This window comes from Nicotiana tomentosiformis, chromosome 7, assembly GCF_000390325.3.
Source record: "Nicotiana tomentosiformis chromosome 7, ASM39032v3, whole genome shotgun sequence".
Taxonomy (NCBI): Eukaryota; Viridiplantae; Streptophyta; class Magnoliopsida; order Solanales; family Solanaceae; genus Nicotiana; species Nicotiana tomentosiformis.
In genome coordinates this window covers 113,481,617-113,502,255 of record NC_090818.1, presented here as the reverse complement: position 1 = coordinate 113,502,255, position 20,639 = coordinate 113,481,617, and the positions used below count along the sequence as shown (strand labels likewise).

Below are 20,639 nucleotides of genomic sequence, written 5' to 3'. Positions count from 1 at the left end.
TGCGCCCAAAATTTTGCATCTGCGGTCGATGGCCTGCCCTCTCCTTTCCGCTTCTCCGAGCAAAAGTTGCATCTACGATGGTCTCACCTGCGACTATCCAAGCGCAGGTGCGATCGTACCAGAAGCAGAAATATTCAGCTTTTTCTCCCAAGCCCAAAATTGGTCTGAGCCTCGTCCGATTAACTCCCGAGGCCCCAGGGGCCTCGCTCGAACATACTAACAAGTTTGAAATCATAAAACGGACTCGTTCGAACCCTCGTGACGTGTAAAACAACATCAAAACTAAGAATCATACCTCAAACCAAATTGATTAAACTTAGAATTTTTAAATTCTTCAAACTTACTCTAAACGCACCGAAATATACTTATACTACTCAGAATGATACCAAAATTTGCGTGCAAGTCTTAAATCACCATACAAAGCTATTCTCATGCAAGGAATTCCAAACGGACCTCAATTTCCCCAAAACCTATCCCAAACCAAATTTCAAGAACCTTAAACCTCTTAATAGCTAGTTTTCACTATTAAGCGCCAAAACGCTCCCGCATTGTCCAAAATCCGATTCGAACATACGCCGATGTCCAAAATCATCATATGAACCTATTGGAACTGTCAAATCCCGATTCCGGGATCGTTTCCTCAAAATGTTGGCCGAAGTCAAACTTGGCCTTTTAAAGTCAAACTAAGGAACCAAGTGTTCCGATTTCAACCCGAACACTTTCAAATTCCGAACCAACCGTCCCCGCAAGTCATAAATTAATAAAATCACATACGGAGAGTTTTATTTAGGGGAAAAAGATTTTAAAGTTAAAATAACCGATTAGGTCATTACACAAGGTTAAACAACTTCATGCAAGTGTGATTCTAAAGATGAATCTGGATAAGTTTCTGATTTTTTTGATAAAGCTGGTGAGTCTTTTTTCACGAATGAGGTTTCAGATCATGCGATTAATGCGTGATGCAAGTTTTATATCTTTTGTCACGGGTGTAATTGTCATATTATTACGGATTTTTTTATCAGCAGGCTACCAAATTAATAATTTTAAAAATAGGGTACAGGTTAAAAGGTGGAACAAATATAGGGTACGACTGCAAATCCCCGAGCAAGAATAACAGAGAAAATAAAACACCAGCTATGAGAAATAAATTTTCAACAATACAACGCAAGAAGGTGTTAGACGTTTTAAAACCATTTTTTAATATTTAACTACCTTTTGATATGTAGTTAAAAAATAATTATATTTTAATTCGAAGATAAAATTATTTGGGCAAAAACATTATTCCACTAGCAAAAATATAAATAAAGTCAGTACAACATGTTCGAGTTCCAAACTTTTACAAGTAAAACTCCAGCATAATATTAAAATTTGAAAACTTCATTTGTGTGGAACTCCAGCACAAGGTTCTTGAATTTAAGACCAAAATCTGAAGTGTGTTTTGTCTTGCTGTTTGAAGAATGATATTGTTTTTGACCAATTCTTATACATGGACCTTTATTTGAGTGTTAGTCATATAGGCGCTGCCTACAATTTGGTGGTATACTCATCTACTAGTGGTTCAACGTTAAAAAGAAATTGCTATGTTGAGCAGTTCATAATAGTCTTGTCATTTTCTAATGCAATTTTAACCTTATTCTATTGCTGTTTGTTTCATTAATATTTATGAGTTTCGAAGATATACGTCAAAAGTATATCTTTGTAACTAACTAGATGAGCCATAACCGTATACATAAAAATAAAAATAAAAAAAGGTCCGTAACTCCAGCATAGTATGTTGAAGTTTCACCTGTAGAGATTTACGAATTTTGTATTAGACTTTCACTTCTAAAACTTCGAAACTTCAACATATTATGTTGGAGTTTTACGTGTAGGAAGTTTTTTTTATTTATTTATTAAAATAGACTTTCCATTTCATCAAAAATTATCTTTATAAAACCAGGTTGATGCTGACCACCAGCCTCTTAATTACATTTACAATTAGCTATACTAATTACACTTTCAAGCAAATTACAACTATTCTACGGATTCTTATTCAATCCTTGTAAAGTTGGTTGCCATTTGCTATTTGATCTTCCTTGAATATGCATGTGTATGGCAATCTCTCTGCATATCCCACCTGCCTCATATCTGCCTTTGTTAAATCTGAGGGAATTTCTTTCTTGCCAAATACAGTAAACTACCATGGCAAAAGCTGAAATAGTTATAGTTGCCATTCCAGTTTCCTTTTAGATGTGTTGCTTATCCATTCTATCTCGGTCTGCCAACTGCCTACTCTCCTTGTAAATCTCAGCCATTTGAGTATTCTATCCCATACTGTATTGGTACATGAGCACTCGAAAAATAGGTGACTAAATATTTCTATGCTCCTAGCACAAAAGGCACATTTCATTGGTACTTGAATCTCAAACTTTTGTAATCTATCCACATTGGCTAGCCTTTGATGAATTGCCAGCCATAAATGAAACTTAAACCTTGGATGAATCTGTGGATGCATATGTATACTCTTCCAGCCAACCTTTGGAAATTGGGATAGCATCTGAATATAGTCTTTCTGAATTTGAAATCTGCCTTATTTCTCCATATTTGTTAATGTTGCATTAAGGTTGGTCTGCATTGTGCTCACCTATAATAAATCTTTCTTTGCTTCTATGATCTTCCTGACCACCCAAGATGTTGTCTTAGGTGTGTCCATTGTGTCAACTTCCTTCTGTTTTATTTAATAGCAATGAGTCCATTTTATCCATAATGCATTCTTTTTCTTTGTCAGTGCCCATAGTTGTTTCAGGATTGCTGCTTTTTCCATAGCCTCATGTTGATAATGTTTAATCCCCCAGTTGCTTTTGGTTGGCAGACTTTGTCCCAAGCTATTAGTGCTTTCCTAGATGTAGTACTTGAGCCAATCCAAAGGAATGTTCTGCAAATTGTTTCAATCATCTTCATAATCTTCTTAGGCAGTATGAATATTTGAGCCCAATAAGTCTGCATGCCAAATAGTAGAGACTTAATGAGTTGTACTCTTCTTGAATATGATAACATCCTTGCTGACCAACAACTAACTCTTTCAGTGATCTTCTCCACCAATGGCAAATATTGGTGAATGTTTAACTTCTTGGCAGACAAGGGAACTCCCAGGTACTTGAAAGGAATTTATTCCTCTGTATATCCTGTCAGGCTAAGCAATGAGGCTTTGATGTCCTGGTGTACTCCAGCAATGTACATGGAACTTTTGTCTACATTTGCCTGAAGGTCAGATGCAGCAGAAAATCTTTGAAAGGTTTCCTGTATTTTGGTTATTGAGTTTATGTCTGCCCTGCAAAACATAAGTAAGCCGTCAGCAAAACAAATATGAGTCACTCCCATCTTTTTGCATCTTGGATGATATTTGAATTCCTTTGTGGCAGGTAGTTGATTCATCTATATTTGTAAGTACTCTATTGCAATGACAAATAGGTAGGGAGACATGGGGTCTCCTTGCTTAATCCCTCTCTTGGCCTAGAATGGTTTGGTAAAGGACACAGTAGAAACACATTCCATTACCCAATGGATGAACTTCTGAGGGAACCCAAGGTCAGTTAGCATACACCTAAAGAACTGCCAATCCAATGAATCATAGGCCTTTCTAATGTCCACTTTTAGCACACGTTTAGGTGATAAACCTTCCTATTATAGCCTTTGAACAGCTCATGGCTAAATATGATGTTATCAATGATGCTCCTTCCTTCAATAAATGCAGACTGTGACTTCCCTATGATCACCTCTATCACCCTCTTCATTCTTCTAGTTAGTATCTTAGCAATAACCTTATACAATGTAGTGCAACATGCTATAGTCATGTAATCTTTCACTTTAGATGGAGCTGGGACCTTAGGAATCAGTGTAATAGCAGTACAATTCTATGCTGACATCATTCTCCATGTGTGAAAGCAATATGACACTGCCTCATATATATCCTACTTCATATTCTCCCATTGCTTAGTGAAGAATTATATAGGAAAACCATCCACTCAAGGGGATTTATCCTTTGGCATATCCCTAATTGCTTCATCAATATCTACATGAGTTATATCCATTATCAATTCGTGTTGATGCTGTAATGTGAGGCAGTTGCCTGCCTTTATGATACTAGTATTAGGGCATGGCATTAATCCATTAGCCTTTCCCATTAGCTGTGTAAAGAAATCAGTAAACTCCTTTTTCACAGCCTTTGGATCAGTGATTTTCATTCCCATGTCATTGTATACTGAATTAATATTGTTCTTGCTGGCCCTTATTTTCAGTTGTGCATAGAAGTATTTAGAGTTGGAGTCACCATAATCAATCCATGTTGCTCTAGATTCCTGCCTCAAGATTCTTTCTTCTATTGTACTCCATTTCTCCAAATCACTCATATTCTGCTTCTCCTGCTCAATCAACAATTGATTAAAGGGATCAATGACCAGAGCTACTTGAACACATTCCAAACTCTGCCTTATTTGAATTAGTCTTTGTTCATAGCTTGCCATAGTCTTGTTCAGACCCTTAGCCTCATCTTTTAATCTTTTTAGCTTCATCCATATGAGTGTCATAGGATCCTGCCTTTCCTGTTGTTGCCATACTCTATTCACCATAGGAGTAAAGTCTTTGTGGTCCATTGTCACCATGTATAACTTGAATGGCTTTTGGTAGATATTTCTTCTCTTCCATAATTGAACTACAATTGGGGAATGATCAGATACTCCACGTTCTAGAAAATCTGCTTCTAGATTTCCATATGTTTGAGTCCAACTGAAGTTTCCAAAAGCCCAATCAATTTTACTGTATACTATATCACTAGCATGTTGTTTGTTGCACCAGGTGAAGAGGCACCCCTTTGTTCTTATTGGGGTCAGTTGCATATTATCAATACACTGGTTGAAGTCCTGCACCTCACTAGTTGTTACTGGTTGTCCTATTCTGTCATCAGTGGTTAACACATAGTTGAAATCCCCACTGATAAGTCATGGTATTTGAATCTGATCACCTAGTATCTGCAATTCATGCCATAGACTTGTCCTTTCCTGCACCTTATTCCTAGTATATACTGCTGTCAACATAATTTGGAAATTTGTTGCTTGAGATTCCACTAAGCAATGAATGAATTGTTCATGTATTTGGAGTACCTTAACTGTCAGGTGTGTTTTCCATAAAAGACAAATCCTTCCATTCATAGCTTTAGTGTAGTTGCAACAGTAGCCCCAATCTCTAGCTACCTTGTTCACTATATTTTTTGCCTTTCTTTCCTTTACTCTAGTTTCTAGACACCCAAGGATATCTATTTTATTCTTTTGCAGAAAGAGTCTTAACTCTTTCTGTTTATAGAGCTTGTTCAGCCCTCTAATGTTCTAAGTGCACACAATCATGGGGGTTTGAGGGCAGGATCAATCCCAGTCTCATCTACTTTTGAAGTGCTTGGCACACACTCTTCCAAAATTTTAAACCTATTTGTAGTGATGCCCTCTTCATTTTGAGACTGTTGTACTGCTGCAACCCTGTGGATATGCTGAATTCTGCAATCTTCATTTCTACTGGTCACTTGTGTAGGAGCATCTTCAACTACTGCTTTTTGTTTACCCTTTCTTGCCTCTTCTTGCTGATTCTCTTCTACTTTCCCATCTATTTTCCCATCTTGCTCTTGCTGTTCTTTTGGCTTCCACTCATGTACTATTTTCTTCTTTCTAACTTTATTCCTTCTTTTTGGAGCTTTAAATTCAGCCTCTTCATTGTTTTGCTGCTTATTTCTCCAACACTCAAAATTATCATGGCCAAAGTGGATATATTCACTGCAAAACTTTGGCTTCCATTCATACATAATTTCTTGCTGAATAGTTCCTGATGGAGTATCAATCTCTATACTCTCCAGCATTGGCTTAGTGATATCTACCTTCACTAAGACCCTTGTATATGATATTTTGTTAAGGTCAGATGTGTATCTGTTAGTATACATAGGGGTTCTAATAGCACTAGCCACTTTGCTATATGCATCTGCAGTCCAATACCCAACAGGTAAGCTTGGGAAATGTACTCACAAAGGAATAATTGTAATGCATTTAGGGTCAAAATGAAATTCTCTTTCCCAGTTTTGCAGTATGAATGGTTTGTTGTGGTACGAGTATGGTCCTGCTTGCATTACTAGATCTCTATCTTCAATTGTTGAGAATCTAAAAATATAGTAGCCATCACCGTGATACAAAATTTGAGGTTTCGATACAAAATCCCAAACTAAAGCAATATAAGCCTCCATAGATTTCTCATATGGAGTATTACCTAGAACATAACCAATTAAGGCAGTCGCCCAATGGTCATTCAATTCTCGAACATTTTCTTCTACAATTTGTACAACAATATTACCATCTCGATGACTTGGTGGTACATAGTCTAGTCTCATGCCCATCTGAGAATTGCGATTTTATTGTCTAAGCTCCTTTGCATGTTGCTTCAGTTCGTTTCCTTCATTTGCTATTGCTGCATGTTGTTCTAGGTTTGGGGAAGGTTGCGCTAAAGATCCTGCCTCTGAGAACTATAATCTTCGTGGAATTATTGGCATTTGGCCCTTGCATTTCTGATTTTCCTTCTCCTCAGCTAGATATGTATTGTTCCATTGCTTTTCACTGTTACATTCCTCCTCAGCAGTTGTTTCAATTTCCTCTCGAATTGGTTGGAATCGAGTAGGAAGGAAGCTACCAAATATTAATGGAGTGAACGCTTGAAGTCCTATGGTCGCCGGAGTTACAGTTGAACTCACCGTTGTTGGTTGTTTTCGCCTTTTCGCCATCGCTGGTGCAAGTTAGCCTACCTTGGCTAAACGTGTGCCGAGAGAGACATTACAGATGCTTCCACTACATCTTCACATGTATGAAGTTTTTGAACTCTAGTACAATCACTTATAAAAGTTCAAAATTACACGACATTATGTTGGAAGCTTTTCGTATTTTAACTAAGGGTATTTTTATCTAAAATTTATTTTTAAATTAAAATCTGACTAAGGGTGTATTTGGTATGAAGTAAAATATTTTTCAATTTTTCAATGTTTGGTTGGCTTAAATATTTTGGAAAATATTTTTCTCGTGAACTCCTTTTTCTCCAATTGGAGGAAAATATTTTCCTTATCAAGATAAGGGAAAACATTTTCCAAAATTCTTTTTCAACCTTCTCCACTCTATACCCCATCCCCACCAACCCAACCCCATACCCCAATCCCACCCCCTCGCCCCACCCTTCGCCCTCTACCCCACCCCACTATAAATATAAATATTATTGATAGTACTTTCTTTTCATGTTATAAATAAAATATTTTTTTTTCATTTCAACAAATGAGCATTTTCTTTTCATGATATAAAATATATTTTTTTCATTTTGACAAAAATGTACTTTATTTTCATGATGTAAAAAAAGTATTTTCTTTCATTTCAAAAAAAATGATGTAGTAAAATATTTTCCTTCATTTCAACAAAAAAGAGTAGTAAAATGTATTTTCTTTCATTTTAACAAAAGAGCATTTTCTTTTCATCATGTAAAAAAAGTAGTTTCTTTCATTTCATCAAAATGATGTAGTAAAAAATATTTTCTTTCATTTCAACAAAAAGATTAGTAAAAATATTTTATTTCAACAAAAAGAGTATTTTCTTTTCATTTAAACAAAATGAGTATATTCTTTTTATGATGTAAAAAAAGAGTATTTTCTTTCATTTCAACAAAATGAGTACTTTGTTTTCATTTTATAGAAATAATACTTTCTTTTTCAACCAAAAAAGAGCATTTTCTTTTTTTGTTATGGAACATAAATTTCAACATTATTTTTGTGTAAAAAAATAAAGCAGCACATTAGTTCCTATGGGTTTGTATGATTTTTTAGAAGAATAATTAAATTTTTGATTTTTTTTTGCGAGGGTGGGGGAGGAAGGAGGGGAGCACAGGAAATATGGAAAAATATTTTTCTAAAAATTATTTTCTACTCTCTAACCAACACTAGAAAATATTTTTCGAAAAAAGTTTTTCACTCACCAACCAAACAAGGGAAAATAAATCACAAAATCACTCATTTTCCATGAAAATATTTTTTAGAAAAATATTTTTCATGAAAATTATTTTCCTTCATACCAAACACACCCTAAATGTTGAATAGTTTGGAACCATTAGCAAAATTTAATTAGCGCGGCAAATGGGATAAATATCAAATCGCTCAGGACCTCAATCTTTTTTTTTACTAGCTTGAGTTCATAACTTTACTATGTATCATTAAACATAGAAGAAAAAGGGAATTTTAGAAAAAAAGTTCTTTTTTAGACCTTTTTCCCCTTGCTCTCTATATCAACGAAATCTTTTTGCTATCACTATAGATCGTGTATAACGACCTATAAAGTGGTTATTTGTCTATTTTTTAAAATCCCAATACAACATTCTCCCTCTTCTCATTCTCTCAAGTGTATATTGTACATTTGGATAAAGTCGATATGGTTTAGATTTCTCAACAATCATCCTCAATCGTGTATTCGCCAATATATATGTTTCTTCTCCTTTCACCTTTTATAGACCTTACCGATTAGCTTCTCTTGTATCCTCGGTGATTAAATTTCATTTTAATTTTTCGATCGGAGTTGGTATATTAAATATACTTCGATTTAAAATTTCATTAATTGGACTAAAAATGCTTACTTTTTATAAACTTAAGAACTATATATGTCCAAATTCCAAAAGAACACAATAAGAATAGAATTAGATTTACCCCAAAACTTGTTTGGGTCAAAAATTCAAACTTTTTTCTCTTTAGTTGAAGTCTTCTTAAAAGACAAATCATAGTGTGGGTACGTTATTTCATATATCAGGCCCACCCTTTCGAATGCCACGTATCCCTCCAGGTCCAGTTCAGGGGCAATTATTCCTTGTTGCTCATCTCCTTAATACAACACTCCATCTTCTGAATCTCTCAAATCTAAACCGTACATTCAGACAAAAGTCAAACGTAAACGGTCCAGATCTCTTACCCGTCATCCTCAATCGTGCATCCCACCATCGTATATATTTCTACTCCCTTCACCTTTTATAGATCTCGCCGGTTATATTCTTCCGTACACTCGCCGGTGAAATCCCGTTCAAATTTTTCCGATCAGACTTCATTGGAGCCGGTGCACTGAAAATACTCCGATCGTATACCTATGTATGTAATGCTTATATCTGTATATTTCGCCACTGCATGCCGGAGTGCTAGGGTTAGGGTTCCATTTATGTGAACGTTTAGTGAACTGAAGTGCATTGAATTGAAAATGTTAGAATTTTGTTTGGTTTCAGAGAAATTGATGCAAAATTGTATGAGCATTTGTTACAAATTAGAGTTTAATGAATTTTAGCTAAGTGAATGACTGTAATTTTTGGTTCTTTTAACGTTGTTGCAGTTGCAATGAGTGGTTTGACTATGTGAAAGGTGCTTATTTGTTACTGTGAGAAGCTCGTGCAGAGAGGAGAGTACATAAATTGGTTTTGCCAATGATAAAATTCAGTCTTTTGGTCCTCGGGGCTTAGTTCAGTTGCCAAGGTTGAGGAAGTCGTGACTTTGGTCACATATTTGAGCCCTGCGCCATGCAAACTAAGCCTGGTATTTAAGTGGAGAAGGGTGGAGGGGCGGCCCATTATCCCCGTTTTAGAAGGTTGCGGTAGGTCCTAAGGGTTCTTCTCAGACGGATTTCTCGGTCATAAAAATAAATTTCATGCATTGTGAATTTCTATTTGTGTTGCATGTTAAATAAGAATCAATGCACAAGGTATTTTGCTATTAGGAGGAACTAGGAGGAATCAAATTGCTAGGAAATGAACCCACAGTGAAGTGGTCTCATAGGTCAATTGCGGTCTGCTTTGTTTTCCACTCTAGTTTATGATGTTCGTTCGTCTATTTTATGGAACACCTTTTTAGTTATTTAAATTATAGGACACATTCTTCGACACAATTGTGCATTTTAGGGATAATGATACTGCGTTTGCTTGTCAATAATAAGTTTTTGTAATGTGAAGATAAATAAACAACAATTTTTATTTATCCAATTTGTCTTTCATCCTCACTTCCGAATCAACTACAATTCATAATCGGAATTTGATGTCAATTTAGGTCAAAATGAATATCAGGCAATAGCACAAAAGAGGGGGGGGGGGAGTCTAGTCTTTGTGGAGCAACTTAGGTCATTATCCCTTCTCCACGTACTTGCTTGACTATGAAAATATTAATCAAATTGGTCTCAGGAAGTATCATCAGATTAGATCAACTGTAGATGTGGTAAATCATATTGTTTCTTTATCAAAAAATTCTTAATGTTCGTAGTTCATTCCTCTTAGATAAGCTTAGGTTGGTCATTATGCTTTCATGAACTAGAACTAAGATCTTTTAGGGGGCAGGGCTTGAATTTTAAGCACTATGTTAAGATTTCCCAAACATTATACCAAATTCTTGGAATTGTAATCTCGTACAACTGATGAACAGAGTATCATTTTAGGGAGAAGGAGATTGATTCAAAATATCAAACTTGGAGAGTAGATACTTGATAAGCCATTATTACAGTTTACAACTTGTCTCAAGCAGTTGTTGACTCTGTCATTGTATTGTTGATACCCTACAAGCTAGTACTACAGTTTGCAATTGTCTCAAACTTGGAGAGGTAGTTCCATAAGCTAGTATTATGGTTTACAACTCGTCTCAAGCTTGGAGAGGTAGATACTTGATAAGCTAGTAGCCTAGTAGTATTGGACTGTTTTTAAGATTTATTATTGATTCAACACATCTCTGAATTAAGTTTTAGGTTCCTTAAAGTTTTTAATTGTCAAGTTAATTTCATAAGTTTTTGCTAAATGTTCTGTCTTATATCCTTGATCTCAAATAGAAGCTGCGTCGGAAAAGGAAAGTTGGGAATGGGTATAATTCACTATTGAATAACCTTGCATTTCCTCTTTGGTAACTAGATTATATTTTCAATAAGAATGTTTTCCTCAGATCTTTTTGTTGTACTCCTTGCAGATCTTGCAGTTCTGAGTGGAAAAGAGATTCCATATGAAATGGCTTATGATAACTCCTCCACGCTTGAGCCTAAACGTTCCCATCAATGGTTCATGGATGGTGTCGAGCCTGAATTGCTTCCCAACAAGAAGCAAGCCACTGAAGTACCTAATCATAGTTCGTTCGCTGGACTTTTAAGTTCCAATATTGCTCCGTGGATGAACACTTCTGGTTTCCACTCAGTTCCAGGCCAATATGCAGAAAGGCACTTTGATGATGAAAGTGCAAGATCGGTCAACTTTGATGACAGAAGTGTTCCATCCGTTGGCATTGGAAACATTAATTTGGCTAGAAAGGTGATGGAAGATTCATTTGGAAGTGATTCCTCATTTGGTTTATCCATATCCCATTCAATGGAGGATCCTAGATCAGGTCTTAACTATGGTGGTATCAGAAAGGTCAAAGTCAACCAGGTGAAGGAGGCTGAGAATTTCATGCCTGTGTCAATGGGTGATACCTACACCAGAGTGATCAGCAATGCAATGTCAACAGATCATGCTTTTACTAAGGCTGAGGATAGTTGCATAGCTATGGGGCTCTCTTTTAACGGAGGTGATGATCATATGATGTCATTAGGTGACGCCTTTAATAGGGAGGATAACAACTTCATATCTATGGGTCAACCTTTTAACAAAGTGGAGAGCAACTCACTATCAGTGAGTCACCCTTTCTGTAAAGATGAAAGCAATATTACTATGCTGAGTCAAAGTTTTAGCAGAGAGGATGATAGCACTATATCAGCGAGTCACTCATTCAAGGACAATAATACTGCTATATCAATGGGTCAGTCATTCAGTAATGATGATAGCAATATTACTTCAATTTGCCAAACTCTTAGTAAGGTCGCTGACACCAATCCACCCATGAGCCACTGCTACAGCAGAGTCAATGACAATACAATATCAGTGAATCAGACCTATAGCAAAGTTGAAAACAATAATTTGTCAATGAGCCAATCTTTTGGCAGGGGAGAAAGCAATATCATATCTTTTGGTGGATTCAATGATGATGACGATATAAATTCTTCTGGAAGGCTGATTTGCAGTTATGACTTATTAATGAGTCAGTCTTCAGGCCAACAATCGGATATTATGACTGGAAAGCGATTGGTTGAGTCAAATGCCGATACAGTTACAAGTGCTACTCAAATGGCTGGCAATAAGGAAGTTATTTCTAAAAAGGAGGAGCAGAAAGCAGCTAAAAAGCCTCCTTCGAACAGCTTCCCTTCAAATGTGAGAAGCTTGCTCTCAACTGGTATGTTGGATGGAGTATCTGTCAAGTATATAGCTTGGTCTAGAGAGGTAAACTTTACTTTTTATGAGTCTTATCTTTGAAACTGTGATACTCAGTATATGACATTATTCTTCCTTTTCATGGTAGAAGGAGCTCCGTGGTATTATAAAAGGTTCTGGTTACCTCTGTAGCTGTCAGTCATGTAACTTTTCTAAGGTACATTTGGTGCCAATTTTCGTTATTGCAGGACTAACTTGCTGTACAATTTACTGATTAAATGTGGTGTAACTTCTATGTGTAGGCAATTAATGCTTATGAGTTTGAGCGCCATGCTGGTTGTAAGACAAAACACCCTAATAATCATATATACTTTGAAAATGGGAAGACAATCTATGGGATTGTTCAGGAGCTCAGGAACACACCTCAGGATTTATTATTTGAAGTTATTCAGACAATTACTGGATCGTCTATTAACCAAAAATCATTTCGCATCTGGAAAGGTGCCTTAAATCAATGAACTGAGCTGGTTCATATTCTAGAATGTTTATTTTTTTATTAAGTTAGCATTGGTTATACAATTTAATGCCTTTTTCCTGTCTTCAGAATCTTTTCTAGCTGCGACACGTGAACTTCAGCGTATATATGGGAAGGATGAGGTCAGGCGACTGTCATAAAGAGGAATCCATATGCAAGGTATTATGCAAAAGACGTGCCTGCATCTCTGCCTACAATATCATATAAATATGTGCTCTTTAATACTTCGCGACCCTATAAACCATGGTTGATCTAGAGCGGTTTTTTGGTACTCTGGGAAAAATCCTGAACGAATTCATGATACTAGTCCTTCACAACGTCCATATGCATAATTTATGATTTTGTTTTCTACATTAAGTTTGCCTGACGATGTATAACTTCCTGAAAATATATTCAGCCAATTGATGATTTAATTGTCAATTGTCATCTTGTGCCCATAGACTGTAATTATCCTGTTAACTCATATAGGAAGATACCAATGTTCATGATGCCACTCGTATGGATATATATTTAGAAGTGAGTAGTAGTTCTCTTATTTATTTTGAAATAGGAATAACGTGCCAACCATTTAGCCTACAAAATCTAGATCTGTTTCTTTTTTACTTGGATGTAGGATGGTGCTAATATGGCTGATCCACTGGCATTCCCCGCCTAACCAATTTAAAGATCTCAAAGTGATTATTCACCAAATTTGTTTATTAAGTCAAATTAATTTATCATGTCCACAGAAGCTTTAAATTTACATGGGCAAAGTTGGGAGTGGTTCCAAGGTGGTGACTGCAAAGGAAACATACTGGTACAAGATTTTGATATAATTTTAAGTGGTGAAGTCATTAGAGATATACAGTATGTTGAAAAGAGATATACAATATGTTGGTGAAAGTGATTAGAGACAAATTCGACTATGTGGTGACCCTTAAGAATGCAAATTTTAAAATACAAATTCGACTATGTGGTGAAAGTGATTAAAGACATTGATAATGGATGAGATAGTTCTTATGATTTTAGTTTCTTAATTGAAAAATGGACAAATTTGCCACTATTCAGTGAACCGTGATCTCTGCCTATGTTTTGGATTCATGTTTTTCCATATGCCTCAACATTTCTTTTCCCTTCATCCTAACCATATTTTAAAAGCAAGAAAAATAAGAAAATAATACTTGTCTTAGAAAAGAAAAAAATTCTAATCTAGGTGTTTGAAAAATCTCTTTCTATGGTGTAGGAAGGCTCCTGTAATCTGATTGTGTCTCACTATTGGATCTCTTATATGGAAGGATGTTCCTCTTTCTACCTTTTCATCAAAATAAAAAACGCTATCCAGAGAGAGAAACAAAGAAAATAAAATTTTGAATGTGCTCTTACTGCTAGAGACATGTTTAAAATTACAATTATTTTAGAAATGTTTAAAATAATTTTTAAAACTGCCCTTATAAGAAAATAATACTCGTTCCTTCCCAATTTATGTGGCAGTGTCTGACTAGCAGAGTTTTAAAAAAAAGATTTTTGAAACTTCTGGTCTAAAACAAGCCATAAACATTTGTGTAGCTATAATTTACAAATGAAAAGTTTAAAGATAAATTATTTCTAAATATTGAATTGGCATTCCTTTTGGAACAAACTAAAAAAGAAAGTGTACCACATAAAACGGGACAGAGGGAGTACTCAATTGTTAAAACTGTAGTACGCTTCTGAATGGATGTCATGTTTAGGCTAAGACAATGTAAAACCGTCAATTATTGTAATAAGATCTCTTAGAGATGGCAATACTTTTTGAACTTGGCTGAAAGAATCAAATAAGCTAGGGCCAACTAAAAAAGATAAGCTGGTGATGAGATTAGGATAAGTATAAATGTGGAACATAAGAATTTAGATGAGTGCCTCTACACATTGAAGACAAAGATCAAACACCTTTTCACTTCACAGATACAAATGATACTCACTCGTCCCATTTATTTGACATGGTCTCCTTGACGTGGATTTTAAAATGTTAGTTTGATGTGTATATCAAACTTATTGGAAGTAACTAAAGAAAATATTAAAGTAGTTGAAAAGTTTTCAAATGAAGCGAAATGAGTATTGAGGATCATATAGTTGATCCCAACTAGTTTGGATTGAAGCAAAGTAGTTGTTTTGGTACAAGTCGAAAAGTTAGTTTATAGGAAGAAATGTGACATTAAAGATTAGAGTACATTAGCTCATTAATTTGAATCTTTATTTGGTGAACATCGGTATGGAAGAATGTTTTAGTTCTTATTAGAAACGTGTCAATCGTTTGAGACGTCCAAACATGGAAGTTTGTCACATACATTTATGAGCAATAGATACCTCATTTTTATATTGATAAAACCGAGACTTTAGTACTTGAAAATTTTGTGGCTCAAAGTGCTTAATGGTGTAAGTTTCAATCTTCAAATTGCAGTATTTGTTTCAAGCAAGCGTCAATAGTATGCCTTTGAGTATGCTTGATATGGTTTTGATTTTTAAATAATTCATCATCCCGGCATGCTCTTCATTCCCGTAACAAATTGTGATGTCTGGAAGGGATGAGATAGTTTTGTCCCGTTAAACATGTGAGATAATTAGTTTTAGGTTCATGACTCGCTTTTTGATATCGTTGGAAGGCCGAAGACTGGTCAAAAATTGGTGAGGACCCTAAATTGAGCATGTTTCAGACTCCATTGTCCCACATCTCTGGTTCAGTAATATGGGTTGCCCTACATTCATATTCACCCCCCGACCCGACCCGGGTTTCAATTACACAGTCACCATTTAGTTTGTAACAAGCCCTGCTTATCAAGAAGAGGTCTGTAACTAGCCCTTGCACAGATGGTTAACATAGAAGACATATGGAAGAATATGCACAAGGTTTCTCATACTATAGTAATCAAGCAACAACAACAACAACAACCCAGTATAATCCCACTAGTGGGGTCTGGGGAGGGTAATGTGTACGCAGACCTTACCCCTACCCTGGGGTAGAGAGGCTGTTTCCGATAGACCATCGGCTCCTTCCCTCCAAGAACTCCCCACCTTGCTCTTGGGGGGACTCAAACTCACAACCTCTTGGTTGGAAGTGGAGGGTGCTTACCATTAGAGCAACCTACTCTTGTCACTATAGTAATCAAGCAATGGTGCTATTAGTTTTATGCTTCTGATTTTGATGCACTATATATCCCTCTAAAGGCCTTTAGTGCCCTTCGTTTAGTTCCATTGTTTTTCTCTCTTTTGGGGGGAAGACATCTATGGCCATCAATGGTAGGTGTGTGATTGGTTATTGAGTAGTATTTGAAATGTAGCGTAATGTCAATTTGTCCAAATTGGCCTTACCCATACAATGGAATAACTGCTAAGACTGGCTGGTCCAAGTCTTTTAGACACTGATCTTTACCAGAGGAAATATTTAAAGATAGAACTTCGGTATTTTAGATCTTAAGTTCAGGATCCACCTTATTTTCATATCTGGGCATGATTATTGCTGTTAATATCTGTTTAACAAACCATAAGAAAAAGCCTGTTGGCTTAACATAGTTTGGTCATTCTATAGTTCTGACAGAAGTTTGCAAAAAATGGTTGTTTAACTGGCCCAAATTTTGGGCACATGACTTGAGATTCTTTTTCCTTGCCTTATGCCAGAAAGAAACTCCTTTTCATACATAAACCATCTTTAACTAATAACTATTAATTCTTAGATGAAGCTGAAGAAGAGCTCATTTCTTAGATAAAGAGGTTACTCTGTAGCCCGATTTCCTTTTGGAATTTGGAAGATATAGCCCCGAAGAGAAAATCATTATATTCTTTCATCTTTGGTAACAGTTGTTCCTCTTGATGGACTGATGTGGATAATTGTCTGACTTAAATTTTCCTTGTCAATTTTGTTTTCATGTGTTGTTTCCTGTGTTGGTATTGCTTGTTCATCGGTTGATGGAGATTTTTGATCCTTGCTTTTACCCCACAGGACAATGTAAAGGCCTAAAACGATCACAACAGCACCAAGTACCCTGTAGAAAGTATTACATTAGTTTTGTGTTGGTCGTAACTTATAAGAGCTTTAGGTGTTATAAGAAATTAAGAATTACCTTCCCAGGTTCATTTGTTCACGTAGAATGAATGAACTCAGTATAGCTACAATAACCATGCTTAATGGATTGAAAGCTGTGACAAAAACAGGGCCCCTATCTTTCATTATGACTCCTTGGATGTAATACGCGAGTCCTGAACAGAATATTCCCTGTATTGTGACATGGAAAGTGAGAAGCTTTTGGCAGGCTTAACTTCATGAGTGATTGGAAAAGCTATGCGTCTACATTTGTTTTCTCATTTCTCTCATGTTGCAGAAGTAAAGTTTCATGCTACAGTAGTTAGAAACATATTGTTTTTTTTTATAAGATGAAGATTTTATTAAAAACAGTATCAAGCTGATACTGTAAAAATACAGAGATACTGCTGGCAGAAACATGATGTGCATAAGCTGTAGAACGTCTAGTTAACAAGTTCTGTCACATAGAGTAGTACAGAACGGGGCAATATGGTGCATACAATGGATAAACAATATGGTACAGAATTGGACAATATGGTACATAGGATGGATAAACATTTAAAGAATGGATACTTTTAATTTTTCTTGTATGCTTGTGTTCTAAGAAAATTTAATCTACTCTTGCTCATAAGTTTGACTTACACTGTATACAGCTGCAAGAAACTTAGTGTCCCATTTTATGGCCCACACTGCAGCTTTTCCTCTCTCCATTACCATCGCTACTATAGCTCCCTCAGCTGTTCCCAACAAGCATATCCAAGCAGTGAGTGAGAGCTCTGCAGGGTAGGTCCGCAGTGTGATTGCCTATGCATATCGTACTAGAGTCAGATATGTCTGCTTATTTCCTAATAACTTATCTCTAACTAAGTTCTATCGTTACCTGCAAAATCATAAATGCTGCCCAACTGAAGCACCCAATTGTTATCAAGAGGGAACCTTTGATAGCATGGCTTAGATTTAACCCACCACTTTGAGATTCATGACTGGAATTTCCTTTTGTCCAAAATAGTTCAATGACTGGACCTCGTACCAGCGTCATGATCATGGCTCCTGCAACTGTGGCGATAGTCCCAATTATTTTGGCTTGGCTGCGAATGCTTGTAAGCTTCACCCTCTCAAGCCTAGGATAAAGAAATTATGTGCAAACACAGTTAACATCGTCATTTGGTTGTTTTGGAGAATCCATGTTGGGTTTTCCTTGTTAGTTTATCTTTGCTGGTGTTCATATGTGTGATTATGAGCCTGTTTGGATGGGCACTTTTTAATTTGTGGAAATGTTTGGCAACCAAAAAAAAGAGCTTAAAAAAGTTAAAATCTGCTTAAAAAAAGCCAAAACCAATAAGTTGGAAAACCCAACTTTTTCAAAATTGGCTTAAAAGCCATATTGCTTTGACCAAGTATATTACATTTTTATCCCTTATAATTTTTCTTAATCCCGAAATTACCCCTCAGTAGAAAACCCTACAACATACTATCTTTTTCTTTTCTCCATTCTTGTTACAGCAGCCTCTGCTTTCTTCTTCGTCTTCTTCCGTAACTTTCCTCTCTTTTCCTTTCATTTCTTTCTTTACACTTTCATTCATTATTTTCCCCTCCTTTTCTTTTCCTTTCATTTCTTTCTTTACGCACCCCTCATATTTTTCAGTAAAACACTTTTACATATTCGAATAACTTTTATCAATCTAAGTGGGTAAAAAATTAAAGGGCAGATGAATTAGTTGCGATCTGTTTTTAAATTTTTTATTTTTGGGTGGTCGGTTTATTAGTTTAAAGAAAAGGTCGATTTATTGGAATGAGAAAGAGGAAAGTTTTTACAAATAATTGGCTCAATAGCTCATCTTTCTTCCCATTTACCAACCCAGAAAAAAATAGCAAACACACAAGACAAAAATGTAACAATCATCCGTTTGAGCACTTCTTTACCAAACACTTCATCAGCTTTTTTTCAGTTTCAGCACTTTTATCCAATCACGTAACTGCTTATTTATAAAACAAGTTCCAGCATTTATTAAATGCTTTTAAGCACTTAACTTAAAAGCCACTTATTTTAAGCCAATCCAAACGGGTTCTATATCTATAGAATGAAAAAAGCATATAATTTACCTGAATATCCATGCCATTATAAAAGTAATGGCGGGAAGTATGTTGCACATTGCAGCTGCAAAAGTTGCTGTTGTGTATTTCAGGCCAATAGAGTAGAGATTCTGGTCTATGACTGGCCTATTGGTCAAGAGAAACATGTTTATGTTAGATACTGAGTCCATGGGAAAAAATAAATTTGAGTGTTGGAGACTTACTCCAGTATGCTAAGAAGTACCAACTTAGTAAATATTGAGAGAGTCATCTTTGGTCTTATTTTCCTGTTAAGAAACATTTAGCTTGTCATTTATTCTCGCTTGAATTATGGAAATAAGAAGAAGACACTTTTTTTGTATGTCTTTGTCCTACTGGTAACTAGACTAGAATTGAGGTTGCAAACACGTCATTGAACATTGGGAGGGAGGAAGAGAGAGAGAGACATACTTGTCTAGAATCATTGCAAAAGGAGCAATAGCCAGAGTGGCTACTGCATGGCGGTACACAACAAATACATAGTTGCTCATCCCTTCATTCAATGCCATTTTGGTGAGGATATCCATGCCTGCTAGCCCAAATTGGAGAAAAATGACAGCGATAAAGGGTTTTGATCTAATGAATAATTCACGTACTGCCTTCATTGTTTACTTGCACAAACTCAACCTCTTTGAGAGCACTACTATTGTAAGGTCACAAGTGTGCACAAGTAACTGCTGCTTTTCTGTATATATAGACAAATCCTTTCACACAATTTTCGTTCTCTACCCATTTTCTGATCAGCAGATGGGGACAAAATCTGTTGGATTTCATCTGTGTGCAGAATTTGTTAATTAATTACTCATAAAGCCTTCCACTTTTTAGATGAAATGGCCTAGTCACCTGGACCTACTCATCACTTGCTTCTAGGAAAAGTAAACCAGGACTGAGTCCCCTTTTATTTGTTGCTACTTTCTGTTAGTTGTCTGCTTTTGATGAGCTCAAATGTTCTTGAATTGGTTTAATATAATCTGATATATCTTAATATTTTGGAATATTCAAAAAATGTATCGTTATTCTTTGAGATAATACTTGTTCCCCATCAATGCTCATATTCATGGATACTAATTCCTTGCAAAAACATCTATGTTTATGCATATGACAGATTGACAACCAAAGTGAACACTTGGCCGGTTCAAAGAGACTGTATTTCTCCTTTTGCTATTCGCCTCTTATAGTTGATGACTCTGTTATCGCCGTGATCCTTGGTAATAATTCTTGGCAGAGAAATTATGGCTGTATATTATATCTTTCGTTTGGTTGTACATTTTGTTAACAGATGTATGTAAATTAGAAGTACATAAGTTTTTGCGCGCTGGTTAATTCAATGAGAATCTATGTTTTAGAAATTTCCCTGAGTGATGTATGTAGGTATCGTAGTTTTGTGCCTGACCATCGGATATGCAGTGGAGTATCCTACATTTCTTTTTTACATTTTTCTGTTATTCTGTTCTTTAGGTGCTCTCCCATTGGTAGTGCACCAAACTTGTCAAAAATTCCTCTATCTTGTGGATTTTAAGCATTTTAAAGTTTGATAGCTAGCTCAGGGCAAAAACTTTGTAGTGCTTAGTTTAGGCACACGAATATTATGAGGTACGTCATCCTTGTGTAGTTAAAGCTACAATTGTTCCATTAAATGTTCACATGTCATTAGTCTTCTAGATTAGTAAT

The 20,639-nt window shown here is 35.9% G+C and overlaps 3 protein-coding genes across 8 annotated transcripts; 1 reads left to right on the top strand and 2 right to left on the bottom strand.

The window, feature by feature from the left end:
• Positions 1-4,004: 4,004 nt before the first annotated feature.
• LOC138896227 (uncharacterized) lies at positions 4,005-4,874 on the bottom strand. Its single transcript, XM_070181014.1, has one exon. The coding sequence runs from the start codon at positions 4,872-4,874 to the stop codon at positions 4,005-4,007; it is 870 nt and encodes a 289-aa protein (XP_070037115.1).
• A 3,983-nt stretch (positions 4,875-8,857) lies between these two features.
• Positions 8,858-20,400, top strand: LOC104107404 (uncharacterized). Of its 5 annotated transcripts, XM_009616199.4 has the most exons (7): positions 8,858-9,172; positions 9,408-9,665; positions 11,015-12,354; positions 12,434-12,502; positions 12,588-12,786; positions 12,890-12,979; positions 20,074-20,400. In XM_009616199.4, exons 3-6 carry the CDS (start codon positions 11,053-11,055, stop codon positions 12,958-12,960), a joined length of 1,641 nt encoding a protein of 546 aa, XP_009614494.1. In that variant the 5' UTR covers positions 8,858-9,172; positions 9,408-9,665; positions 11,015-11,052; the 3' UTR covers positions 12,961-12,979; positions 20,074-20,400. The 5 variants fall into 5 exon arrangements, with proteins under 5 accessions (XP_009614494.1, XP_009614495.1, XP_070037949.1 ...); XM_009616200.4 differs by lacking the exon at positions 9,408-9,665 and having other exon boundaries at positions 8,859-9,172; positions 12,437-12,502; XM_070181848.1 differs by lacking the exons at positions 9,408-9,665; positions 20,074-20,400 and adding an exon at positions 14,043-17,862 and having other exon boundaries at positions 8,859-9,172.
• Positions 16,321-19,874, bottom strand: LOC104107406 (WAT1-related protein At2g37460-like). 2 transcript variants are annotated; one of them, XM_009616201.4, is made up of 7 exons: positions 19,380-19,864; positions 19,154-19,216; positions 18,960-19,076; positions 17,737-17,977; positions 17,499-17,660; positions 16,897-17,048; positions 16,321-16,818 (listed from the first exon to the last, which is right to left on the bottom strand). In XM_009616201.4, exons 1-7 carry the CDS (start codon positions 19,571-19,573, stop codon positions 16,608-16,610), a joined length of 1,140 nt encoding a protein of 379 aa, XP_009614496.1. In that variant the 5' UTR covers positions 19,574-19,864; the 3' UTR covers positions 16,321-16,607. The 2 variants fall into 2 exon arrangements, with proteins under 2 accessions (XP_009614496.1, XP_009614497.1); XM_009616202.4 differs by lacking the exon at positions 19,154-19,216 and having other exon boundaries at positions 19,380-19,874.
• Positions 20,401-20,639: the final 239 nt, after the last annotated feature.

What these genes read in the sequence shown, in the direction of transcription:
- LOC138896227 (XM_070181014.1), bottom strand. Translation starts at nt 4,874, where the DNA reads ATGCAACTGACCCCAATAAGAACAAAGGGGTGCCTCTTCACCTGGTGC.
- LOC104107404 (XM_009616199.4), top strand. Translation starts at nt 11,053, where the DNA reads ATGGCTTATGATAACTCCTCCACGCTTGAGCCTAAACGTTCCCATCAA. An exon ending in AGTCATGTAACTTTTCTAAG is followed by an intron (nt 12,503 to 12,587) that starts GTACATTTGGTG and finishes TTCTATGTGTAG; the next exon opens with GCAATTAATGCTTATGAGTT. An exon ending in ATCATTTCGCATCTGGAAAG is followed by an intron (nt 12,787 to 12,889) that starts GTGCCTTAAATC and finishes TCCTGTCTTCAG; the next exon opens with AATCTTTTCTAGCTGCGACA.
- LOC104107406 (XM_009616201.4), bottom strand. Translation starts at nt 19,573, where the DNA reads ATGAAGGCAGTACGTGAATTATTCATTAGATCAAAACCCTTTATCGCT. An exon ending in ATAATGGCATGGATATTCAG is followed by an intron (nt 17,978 to 18,959) that starts GTAAATTATATG and finishes TCTTTATCCTAG; the next exon opens with GCTTGAGAGGGTGAAGCTTA. An exon ending in TTCTTGCAGCTGTATACAGT is followed by an intron (nt 17,049 to 17,498) that starts GTAAGTCAAACT and finishes GTCACAATACAG; the next exon opens with GGAATATTCTGTTCAGGACT.